The sequence below is a fragment of the Cucurbita pepo genome, chromosome LG06, assembly GCF_002806865.2.
Source record: "Cucurbita pepo subsp. pepo cultivar mu-cu-16 chromosome LG06, ASM280686v2, whole genome shotgun sequence".
Lineage (NCBI taxonomy): Eukaryota > Viridiplantae > Streptophyta > Magnoliopsida > Cucurbitales > Cucurbitaceae > Cucurbita > Cucurbita pepo.
In genome coordinates this window covers 8,342,229-8,354,830 of record NC_036643.1, presented here as the reverse complement: position 1 = coordinate 8,354,830, position 12,602 = coordinate 8,342,229, and the positions used below count along the sequence as shown (strand labels likewise).

At 32.4% G+C, this 12,602-nt stretch overlaps 1 protein-coding gene across 3 annotated transcripts in view; it reads right to left on the bottom strand.

Annotated features, from left to right (window-relative positions):
* LOC111797625 overlaps positions 1-5,417 on the bottom strand; it is an 8,801-nt gene extending 3,384 nt beyond the window's left edge. The window contains exons 1-2 of one of the 3 annotated variants that reach the window (XM_023680684.1): positions 5,229-5,417; positions 1-36 (exon numbers count right to left, since the gene is read on the bottom strand). In XM_023680684.1, coding sequence (XP_023536452.1) covers positions 1-36; positions 5,229-5,312 — 120 coding nt within the window. In that variant the 5' untranslated portion in view covers positions 5,313-5,417. Of the gene's footprint in view, positions 190-5,228 lie in introns of those variants that run through there. The other 2 variants (XM_023680685.1, XM_023680683.1) reach the window with 2 other exon arrangements.
* Positions 5,418-12,602: the final 7,185 nt, after the last annotated feature.

The window sequence follows — 12,602 nt, the reverse complement described above, 5'->3', positions numbered from 1 at the left end:
AACCATTTCACCAAGTGGAAGCGTTGCTCTAACTCCAACCATTGCACCAAGTAGCACACAAGCTTGAGAGTAATTGTTAAGCATGGATGTTTCTTTGGCGATTAACAAAACTTAAGCCAAACGACTATTTTGTGGACATTCATTATTTCTATATTCTTTTTCTAAATGGAATGATTTTCCTACCTTTTTCTCTAATTATTTATTTTACAATCTACTAAATGATACCATAACCAATGAATTTATCTATTTAATATAAAATATCTCGGTATACATAACTAAATTTATTTGTAAGATTTAAAATCAAACTATTTTTATATTAATAAAATTGATTCTAATTCTATATTTTCATTCTCGACAAGTAAATAATAATAGGTTGTTATGATTTCGAGAAAGACACTATAGTGAAGTCTGTAGACACGCTTCTAAAGGAACCAGTACTAGAGCATCTCGATTTGATTCGAGTAGCGGCATGCCATATTATATTATAAACAAGTTCTATAATATAATTAATTTACGTGAAGTGTTCCTCTGCCACCAAGCCTTGGCGGCGATGGTTAAACAAACTAAGATTTTAGTTGTCGTATTTAAGACATCCATTAGGGTTAAACAGAAAGACAGATGTTTGAATGACTCTTAATTTGTGGTTCAAAGTTGAATTGTTTGTCAAGAGATATAATGATTCAAAACTAAGCATGGTTCAAACACAAGATTTTGTGTCGAAATAAGGGATGGTTGTAATTATGTAAGGTTTCAATTTTGTTCTCTGAAAATTTTGTACAACTGCGACTAGGCTCTGCCGTCTACCGCCATTGACCCAGTTCGCTCCTTATCTACCGCCACCATCAACTGATACATTTGTAACTTCTTTAAGCCGTAGTGTTCCTCCGCCGCCATCGAGTCATGGCAACGGTGGTCAAACAAACTTATGTATAAGAGAGATGTCAAATTTTTTTAGTTTAACAATATGTTTGGCCATGGATTAAAACAACATTTTAATCGATTTTTCACAGACAATACATGATTTATACTCGATGAGCCATGTTGATTTCAATATTTTCTATTTGTTTCTTATTTTTTACGGTCATTATCATAAATCAACATAATATTGATAATGAATATTTGGGTATATATTGAAACTTGTAAAGTATTTGTAGTAAACTTTAACGAAAAAAAATCACATCTAATAATTTTACATGGGATGTTTTTTTTTTGGACCGGAGTCATAATGATCTAATCACAATAATAAATTATTATTTTAACATCTAAAAGTATTCAATTAAAAAATAATTTATATTGCAAATTTAACGAGAAAGATGTCTTGGTAATTTGCTATTATCATAATTATATTTTACATCGTCCTTCTCTTATCTTTATTTTGTTGTAATTATTTAGATTTTTTATTTTTATTTTGATTTTTATTTTTGTTAAAAATTAAATACCAAAAACATTTTACTTGTTAAAAATCTGATCACAATCTAGAATTTTTTAAAAGAAGAAAAAGAAAAAAATAGAAAGAAAGAGGGAAGATTGTGTACGGAATTAAAAGAGAACGAGAGAAAGAAAGATGGGTAAAGTGTTACCGTAATAAATGGGTTGTATGAAAATAATATTATAACGAAAATATTTGTATGAAAATAATATTATAAAAAACATATATAAACATTCCAAAACTTTACTGCGGCAAAGACGATAATGTTCGCATGAAATCTAACCCATAGACTATTGTAAATGAGATCAATTATTCTTCACAAGTTCAAACATGAATATGATGTCATGGGCTCACCTAAGTTGACTTGAATTTTATTTTAAAGAATCAGGTAAGTAAATTAGTGACCACAGGTTAAGCTAATCACCTAAGTAATCTTGTGGCCCCAACATGCACCATATTTTTTTATGTTATGCTTGAATGCTTTATGCATTGAAATGTGACGTTTTATTATGTATACAATGTCATGTCAATTATATCATGTTATGAATAAAATGAAATGCTATGCAAGAATAGAATTGAAAAATGATGTAATAGACTATGTGATGTTTACTAGGTATACATAGTGCATGTATGGAATATATCATGGATGAAATGAGAAAAGGAATGACGTTAATACTATGTTTTAAATGTAAATCATGGGCACCTCATGCATGTATGTGTGTCATGTGCATTGGGATACTTCCCCGTTATGTTATGTTAATAGGGATGTGTACCTTTGATATACATGTTTCCTATGATATCATGGGGGTCTTTCCTTTTCTGTGGCATTTGGCAACATGTAACCCATTAAGCCTGAACATGTCAGGCCCAGGGGTACGTATATCAGCCCACCTTGCCCGAAACTAAAAATAGTCCAAGCACATGTGACGGTTTTAAGATAGGTCTCAATCATGTTATGTGCGTGATTGCATTGCTAAAACCCAACCGTCGGATGATTTACTTAGTATTTCGTAAAATACTTAAGTCATGTGTTACCCTTATACTTTCCAGGTAAAGGTAAAGCTCCACGTTCAGATCACGGTGAATACTGAAAAGATCATGGAAGTCAGAATAAGGCATGATAGAGCATTAGAGTGCATTCAATTTTATTTAGTAGTTGGTAAGTGTTTTAAATGCAATTTTTTTTTTTATATATTTAAAAATATGTTACGATTCATTTATTGTTTTAAATTAAATATATAAGTCCACGAATTTATTTTTTAAATTATTTATTATAAACTTTACCAATGAGATTAAAGCATGCCTGTGTAACACCACTAATTTTGGCTAAAAAATAGGGCGTTACATATACTATTCTTCAAACATCTTCCATGCAAGTCACACGAGGCAAGCATCTAGCACTGTTCATCTTCATTGTGACACATGCAGACTTTTTCTTATGCAAACATTATCTCTATTGATGATATAAAAGTTGATGAAAAGAGGAAATCATGCTTGACCCACCCACCATATGTTTGAGAAAAATGGTTGAATTTCATATCAATGAGCTATTTTACTATGTAAGTGACAATCCACTCGTGCTTAGGTCAACCGGTAATTGAGGTTGTTGTTAAATGCCCATATGCTTGGTTGGATAACCTGTGTGCTGTATGACTGATACGTACTCTGTGGCACCTATACGTGTCAATTTTTTATGATGCTATGTTATGTTATGATTATGTTGTATTATGAAATGACGTTTTTATATGAAGTGGTACTTGAGTATTATGATTATGTTGTATTATGTTGTATTATGAAATGACGTTTTATCTACGGTCAAATTATAAAATATTATTAAGCTCGTTTAGTGAGATATTTGAGTGAAACAGAGCCTTGTAGATCAAGGTAAAACAATTGCAAATAGCTTGTATAAGATACTAATGAAAGACCATCAACATCTTCTAAAAACCTCCATTAAAATTGATAGCAAAAAAAGAAAGAAGAAACAAATGGATCGAAAGAAAAAGGATCGGATACCCATATTCCCGGACAATACAATCCGGTTATATGAAATGCACCAAAACCAAAGCAACCCAACCCTGATTGAAATAAATGAATTTCAAAAATCTTCGGCAAATCCAAAGAAGGTTTTCATCACAAAATATTAAATATTTCTAGATCCCAATACACCCAATACCAAATAGTTGCTATTCTCCATTGAGTCACACCCAATGCCAGATAGCTGCTACTCTCCATTGAGTCATATACGATCATCTGAAATATTAATATTCTTTACCCTACTCTCCATAGCTTACAAACTAGCAAAATAAGTTTCAAAAAGTGCATCAGTGGCCCTATTTTTCCTTCTAAATAAAACAACAATACCAAAATAAAAAGAAAAAGGAAACCAAACGTGGTGACATAACCTAAAGACTAAAGTATATTTTGTAAATGTGACTACTCTAACATTATTTCATTGCCTCTATAAAAAGAACAAGGAAACCAAACGTGGTGACCTAACCTAAAGACTAAAATATATATTGCAAATGTGACTACTCTAACATTATTTCATTGTCTCTACAGTGAAGTTGACATCTATATTTGGGTGTCTGAAGAAAAAAAGCAGCACATTGTTTTAGTATTTAAAAGTATTCAGTATGTAATCCCACGGTTGAGCTCAGAAAATGCAATTACATGCAATCATAATAGGTTAGTACTTCTCTACACACGATTCATGCACATGCACATTGAATGAATAGGTGAACTCATTACAATATTTTTTATGTCTACCATGGATCGTATGGATCGTCGTTGGTGGCCTGGACCTACTTATAAAAAAATTGTGCTCGCCTTAAACGTTTCCATATAAGGCTTGAAATAGTGTCATACCAATAGTCCATTGATAACCGTGGTTATGAGCAATCTCCATAAAATGTTACTTGGAAACAAACTTATTTATGAAACTGAGGTCTTACATATAAAAACATCATTTCATAATACAACATAATCATAACATAACATAGCATCATAAAAAAAAAATGACATGTATAGGTGCCACAGAGTACGTATCAGTCATACAGCACACGGGTTGACACCCTTTGAATAAGAAAAAGGCTTCAAATACTTGGCACCCTTTTCCTGAATCGTCAAGAACAGTGATAATATGGGCGTTCGTTTCAAAAGAAAAGTAATCATAGATGTTAAGAAAAGACTATCATCTGTAATCATGGGTGATTGTGCTACATTATTCATTGTTGTTAACATTGCAAGCCTCCATTCTCTAAATCCATAAACTGCAATTCTTTCTTGAGGCAATATGAGTTGTAATTTGCACTAAGCTATACGTAACGAAAGTTGTTAAAGGATATGTCCAAACAACTGTTCAGTTAATTCGAAGGGTACCAAGAAGTTTGATAGTTTTGAGGTTATGTCACGGAATTCCTTCTAGGTTTACCTAATATAACGAAAGGTCACACCGCCATTCAAATAGTGGTGGATGGTTGCACTCACAAGCTTACACAAGTTACTTCAAGTAAAGCCTCCGTCCTATGAAGAATAGGTGAGATTATCTGATGTCAATATTAATAGTAACATGAGTATTAATAGTAACATGAATGTTATATGATATTTACTTCCATATGTCATGGTGAGTATATTATTTTTTGCATGTTAACACTATGCATGTGAGATATTGATAAGTCATGTATTCTTCATAGGAACGTTATATCATGAAAAGAATAGAGGTACGATTTTTATCATAAGTACGTACCATGATTTGAAACTAAAGGACTTCATGCATTTTGTACGTAATGTGTATCGNAACCATTTCACCAAGTGGAAGCGTTGCTCTAACTCCAACCATTGCACCAAGTAGCACACAAGCTTGAGAGTAATTGTTAAGCATGGATGTTTCTTTGGCGATTAACAAAACTTAAGCCAAACGACTATTTTGTGGACATTCATTATTTCTATATTCTTTTTCTAAATGGAATGATTTTCCTACCTTTTTCTCTAATTATTTATTTTACAATCTACTAAATGATACCATAACCAATGAATTTATCTATTTAATATAAAATATCTCGGTATACATAACTAAATTTATTTGTAAGATTTAAAATCAAACTATTTTTATATTAATAAAATTGATTCTAATTCTATATTTTCATTCTCGACAAGTAAATAATAATAGGTTGTTATGATTTCGAGAAAGACACTATAGTGAAGTCTGTAGACACGCTTCTAAAGGAACCAGTACTAGAGCATCTCGATTTGATTCGAGTAGCGGCATGCCATATTATATTATAAACAAGTTCTATAATATAATTAATTTACGTGAAGTGTTCCTCTGCCACCAAGCCTTGGCGGCGATGGTTAAACAAACTAAGATTTTAGTTGTCGTATTTAAGACATCCATTAGGGTTAAACAGAAAGACAGATGTTTGAATGACTCTTAATTTGTGGTTCAAAGTTGAATTGTTTGTCAAGAGATATAATGATTCAAAACTAAGCATGGTTCAAACACAAGATTTTGTGTCGAAATAAGGGATGGTTGTAATTATGTAAGGTTTCAATTTTGTTCTCTGAAAATTTTGTACAACTGCGACTAGGCTCTGCCGTCTACCGCCATTGACCCAGTTCGCTCCTTATCTACCGCCACCATCAACTGATACATTTGTAACTTCTTTAAGCCGTAGTGTTCCTCCGCCGCCATCGAGTCATGGCAACGGTGGTCAAACAAACTTATGTATAAGAGAGATGTCAAATTTTTTTAGTTTAACAATATGTTTGGCCATGGATTAAAACAACATTTTAATCGATTTTTCACAGACAATACATGATTTATACTCGATGAGCCATGTTGATTTCAATATTTTCTATTTGTTTCTTATTTTTTACGGTCATTATCATAAATCAACATAATATTGATAATGAATATTTGGGTATATATTGAAACTTGTAAAGTATTTGTAGTAAACTTTAACGAAAAAAAATCACATCTAATAATTTTACATGGGATGTTTTTTTTTTGGACCGGAGTCATAATGATCTAATCACAATAATAAATTATTATTTTAACATCTAAAAGTATTCAATTAAAAAATAATTTATATTGCAAATTTAACGAGAAAGATGTCTTGGTAATTTGCTATTATCATAATTATATTTTACATCGTCCTTCTCTTATCTTTATTTTGTTGTAATTATTTAGATTTTTTATTTTTATTTTGATTTTTATTTTTGTTAAAAATTAAATACCAAAAACATTTTACTTGTTAAAAATCTGATCACAATCTAGAATTTTTTAAAAGAAGAAAAAGAAAAAAATAGAAAGAAAGAGGGAAGATTGTGTACGGAATTAAAAGAGAACGAGAGAAAGAAAGATGGGTAAAGTGTTACCGTAATAAATGGGTTGTATGAAAATAATATTATAACGAAAATATTTGTATGAAAATAATATTATAAAAAACATATATAAACATTCCAAAACTTTACTGCGGCAAAGACGATAATGTTCGCATGAAATCTAACCCATAGACTATTGTAAATGAGATCAATTATTCTTCACAAGTTCAAACATGAATATGATGTCATGGGCTCACCTAAGTTGACTTGAATTTTATTTTAAAGAATCAGGTAAGTAAATTAGTGACCACAGGTTAAGCTAATCACCTAAGTAATCTTGTGGCCCCAACATGCACCATATTTTTTTATGTTATGCTTGAATGCTTTATGCATTGAAATGTGACGTTTTATTATGTATACAATGTCATGTCAATTATATCATGTTATGAATAAAATGAAATGCTATGCAAGAATAGAATTGAAAAATGATGTAATAGACTATGTGATGTTTACTAGGTATACATAGTGCATGTATGGAATATATCATGGATGAAATGAGAAAAGGAATGACGTTAATACTATGTTTTAAATGTAAATCATGGGCACCTCATGCATGTATGTGTGTCATGTGCATTGGGATACTTCCCCGTTATGTTATGTTAATAGGGATGTGTACCTTTGATATACATGTTTCCTATGATATCATGGGGGTCTTTCCTTTTCTGTGGCATTTGGCAACATGTAACCCATTAAGCCTGAACATGTCAGGCCCAGGGGTACGTATATCAGCCCACCTTGCCCGAAACTAAAAATAGTCCAAGCACATGTGACGGTTTTAAGATAGGTCTCAATCATGTTATGTGCGTGATTGCATTGCTAAAACCCAACCGTCGGATGATTTACTTAGTATTTCGTAAAATACTTAAGTCATGTGTTACCCTTATACTTTCCAGGTAAAGGTAAAGCTCCACGTTCAGATCACGGTGAATACTGAAAAGATCATGGAAGTCAGAATAAGGCATGATAGAGCATTAGAGTGCATTCAATTTTATTTAGTAGTTGGTAAGTGTTTTAAATGCAATTTTTTTTTTTATATATTTAAAAATATGTTACGATTCATTTATTGTTTTAAATTAAATATATAAGTCCACGAATTTATTTTTTAAATTATTTATTATAAACTTTACCAATGAGATTAAAGCATGCCTGTGTAACACCACTAATTTTGGCTAAAAAATAGGGCGTTACATATACTATTCTTCAAACATCTTCCATGCAAGTCACACGAGGCAAGCATCTAGCACTGTTCATCTTCATTGTGACACATGCAGACTTTTTCTTATGCAAACATTATCTCTATTGATGATATAAAAGTTGATGAAAAGAGGAAATCATGCTTGACCCACCCACCATATGTTTGAGAAAAATGGTTGAATTTCATATCAATGAGCTATTTTACTATGTAAGTGACAATCCACTCGTGCTTAGGTCAACCGGTAATTGAGGTTGTTGTTAAATGCCCATATGCTTGGTTGGATAACCTGTGTGCTGTATGACTGATACGTACTCTGTGGCACCTATACGTGTCAATTTTTTATGATGCTATGTTATGTTATGATTATGTTGTATTATGAAATGACGTTTTTATATGAAGTGGTACTTGAGTATTATGATTATGTTGTATTATGTTGTATTATGAAATGACGTTTTATCTACGGTCAAATTATAAAATATTATTAAGCTCGTTTAGTGAGATATTTGAGTGAAACAGAGCCTTGTAGATCAAGGTAAAACAATTGCAAATAGCTTGTATAAGATACTAATGAAAGACCATCAACATCTTCTAAAAACCTCCATTAAAATTGATAGCAAAAAAAGAAAGAAGAAACAAATGGATCGAAAGAAAAAGGATCGGATACCCATATTCCCGGACAATACAATCCGGTTATATGAAATGCACCAAAACCAAAGCAACCCAACCCTGATTGAAATAAATGAATTTCAAAAATCTTCGGCAAATCCAAAGAAGGTTTTCATCACAAAATATTAAATATTTCTAGATCCCAATACACCCAATACCAAATAGTTGCTATTCTCCATTGAGTCACACCCAATGCCAGATAGCTGCTACTCTCCATTGAGTCATATACGATCATCTGAAATATTAATATTCTTTACCCTACTCTCCATAGCTTACAAACTAGCAAAATAAGTTTCAAAAAGTGCATCAGTGGCCCTATTTTTCCTTCTAAATAAAACAACAATACCAAAATAAAAAGAAAAAGGAAACCAAACGTGGTGACATAACCTAAAGACTAAAGTATATTTTGTAAATGTGACTACTCTAACATTATTTCATTGCCTCTATAAAAAGAACAAGGAAACCAAACGTGGTGACCTAACCTAAAGACTAAAATATATATTGCAAATGTGACTACTCTAACATTATTTCATTGTCTCTACAGTGAAGTTGACATCTATATTTGGGTGTCTGAAGAAAAAAAGCAGCACATTGTTTTAGTATTTAAAAGTATTCAGTATGTAATCCCACGGTTGAGCTCAGAAAATGCAATTACATGCAATCATAATAGGTTAGTACTTCTCTACACACGATTCATGCACATGCACATTGAATGAATAGGTGAACTCATTACAATATTTTTTATGTCTACCATGGATCGTATGGATCGTCGTTGGTGGCCTGGACCTACTTATAAAAAAATTGTGCTCGCCTTAAACGTTTCCATATAAGGCTTGAAATAGTGTCATACCAATAGTCCATTGATAACCGTGGTTATGAGCAATCTCCATAAAATGTTACTTGGAAACAAACTTATTTATGAAACTGAGGTCTTACATATAAAAACATCATTTCATAATACAACATAATCATAACATAACATAGCATCATAAAAAAAAAATGACATGTATAGGTGCCACAGAGTACGTATCAGTCATACAGCACACGGGTTGACACCCTTTGAATAAGAAAAAGGCTTCAAATACTTGGCACCCTTTTCCTGAATCGTCAAGAACAGTGATAATATGGGCGTTCGTTTCAAAAGAAAAGTAATCATAGATGTTAAGAAAAGACTATCATCTGTAATCATGGGTGATTGTGCTACATTATTCATTGTTGTTAACATTGCAAGCCTCCATTCTCTAAATCCATAAACTGCAATTCTTTCTTGAGGCAATATGAGTTGTAATTTGCACTAAGCTATACGTAACGAAANTCATAATAGGTTAGTACTTCTCTACACACGATTCATGCACATGCACATTGAATGAATAGGTGAACTCATTACAATATTTTTTATGTCTACCATGGATCGTATGGATCGTCGTTGGTGGCCTGGACCTACTTATAAAAAAATTGTGCTCGCCTTAAACGTTTCCATATAAGGCTTGAAATAGTGTCATACCAATAGTCCATTGATAACCGTGGTTATGAGCAATCTCCATAAAATGTTACTTGGAAACAAACTTATTTATGAAACTGAGGTCTTACATATAAAAACATCATTTCATAATACAACATAATCATAACATAACATAGCATCATAAAAAAAAAATGACATGTATAGGTGCCACAGAGTACGTATCAGTCATACAGCACACGGGTTGACACCCTTTGAATAAGAAAAAGGCTTCAAATACTTGGCACCCTTTTCCTGAATCGTCAAGAACAGTGATAATATGGGCGTTCGTTTCAAAAGAAAAGTAATCATAGATGTTAAGAAAAGACTATCATCTGTAATCATGGGTGATTGTGCTACATTATTCATTGTTGTTAACATTGCAAGCCTCCATTCTCTAAATCCATAAACTGCAATTCTTTCTTGAGGCAATATGAGTTGTAATTTGCACTAAGCTATACGTAACGAAAGTTGTTAAAGGATATGTCCAAACAACTGTTCAGTTAATTCGAAGGGTACCAAGAAGTTTGATAGTTTTGAGGTTATGTCACGGAATTCCTTCTAGGTTTACCTAATATAACGAAAGGTCACACCGCCATTCAAATAGTGGTGGATGGTTGCACTCACAAGCTTACACAAGTTACTTCAAGTAAAGCCTCCGTCCTATGAAGAATAGGTGAGATTATCTGATGTCAATATTAATAGTAACATGAGTATTAATAGTAACATGAATGTTATATGATATTTACTTCCATATGTCATGGTGAGTATATTATTTTTTGCATGTTAACACTATGCATGTGAGATATTGATAAGTCATGTATTCTTCATAGGAACGTTATATCATGAAAAGAATAGAGGTACGATTTTTATCATAAGTACGTACCATGATTTGAAACTAAAGGACTTCATGCATTTTGTACGTAATGTGTATCGAGATATTTTCCTGTTTATGATTAGTACAAGTACAGACACACACCATGATATTATATATTCTCCTTTCCCCATGTGGCTTCCAGTACCGTGAGTATGCATTGGGCCATAATCAGGTAAATGGATACATATATGACCATGACTTGTTGTTCCATGCGCATGTGTGTGAGCCGTGTATTGAGAAGTACAACGTATCCAACCCTACAAGGATTAAAAAGTAGTGACCAAGGAAAAGTTCTACGGAAAGATAAGTTTTTACCATAATTGCATGTAATTGCATTTTCCAACCTTAATAGTAGGGCGACTTACTAAGTATATTTTAATACTTAAGCCACATGCTACTTCTTTTTCATGGAAAAGTATGACACTTATTTACGAATGATGACGTCACTAGTGAGGCAAATTTCACACTCATAAATGACAAAGAGCCTGCACTCATGTGGCCAAGAAGATGTCAAACCTATTGGTGCTTAATGAAGAAAAGGTTATGGCGAACCCCTTCACAAATGTTGAAGACCAAGTGGAGACAAACATGTGGTACTTAGACATTAAGGTGAGCAATCACATGACGGAAAATCGAGCAAAATTAAAGGAGCTTAATGAGAAGTTCATTGGAAACATGAAGCTTTACAATGGATCAATTGCACCTATCCAAGACAAATGATTCACCGTGTTTCAGTGTAAAAACGCGATCAATGTTTAATGACCAAGGTACCTCACATCTCAAGTTTAAAGAACAATATTATTATCCTTGGTCAAATTGTAATTATTAAGCTCGTTTATTAAGATATTTGAATGAAACAAAACCTTGTTGATCCAAGTAAAACGGTTGCAAATTGCTTATATAAGATACTAATGAAAGACCATCAACATCTTCTAAAAACCTCCATTAGCATTGGTAGCAAGAAAAGAAAGAAGAAATAAGTGGATCGAAAGAAAAAGAAGCCGATAAACTGAGACAAGAAAAAACCAGATGCTAATCCATATAAGTCCTAAGCACTTCTTTAAATGCATAAATCTAAGCATCTTGACCGTTGCCACAAAAACCTTAATTCCTTATAATGAGTCTTTACGAGTAGTTTGTCCTTTTCCACATGGTTCATAGTCCAAACATATCTAATCCCCTCATGAGATCCCCTTGATTACCCTTATAGTCATAAGTGAGTAACACATAAAGTTTCAAACCACTTGGACTCCCTATTGGTCTTGAAACATCTCATAATTCTTGTAGGACAATTTTAGCTATTTAAAAACCCAAAACTTGGTTTAAGTTTGGAACATATTCCAGTGATCTGGAAACTTTTCACCATCATTTTAAGCCACGAAATAAGACTTCATTTAATGTCATTTAGAGGTCACATGGGTCATAAACTAGTAGTATGTAACTTTAGAGTCATTTTGGTTATTTTACCATTATCCTTTGTTCAACCCTTTAACATTGTCAAATGAACTCCAAATTTCATGCATAACCTAATTATGTCATGCCAAGTTTTCTA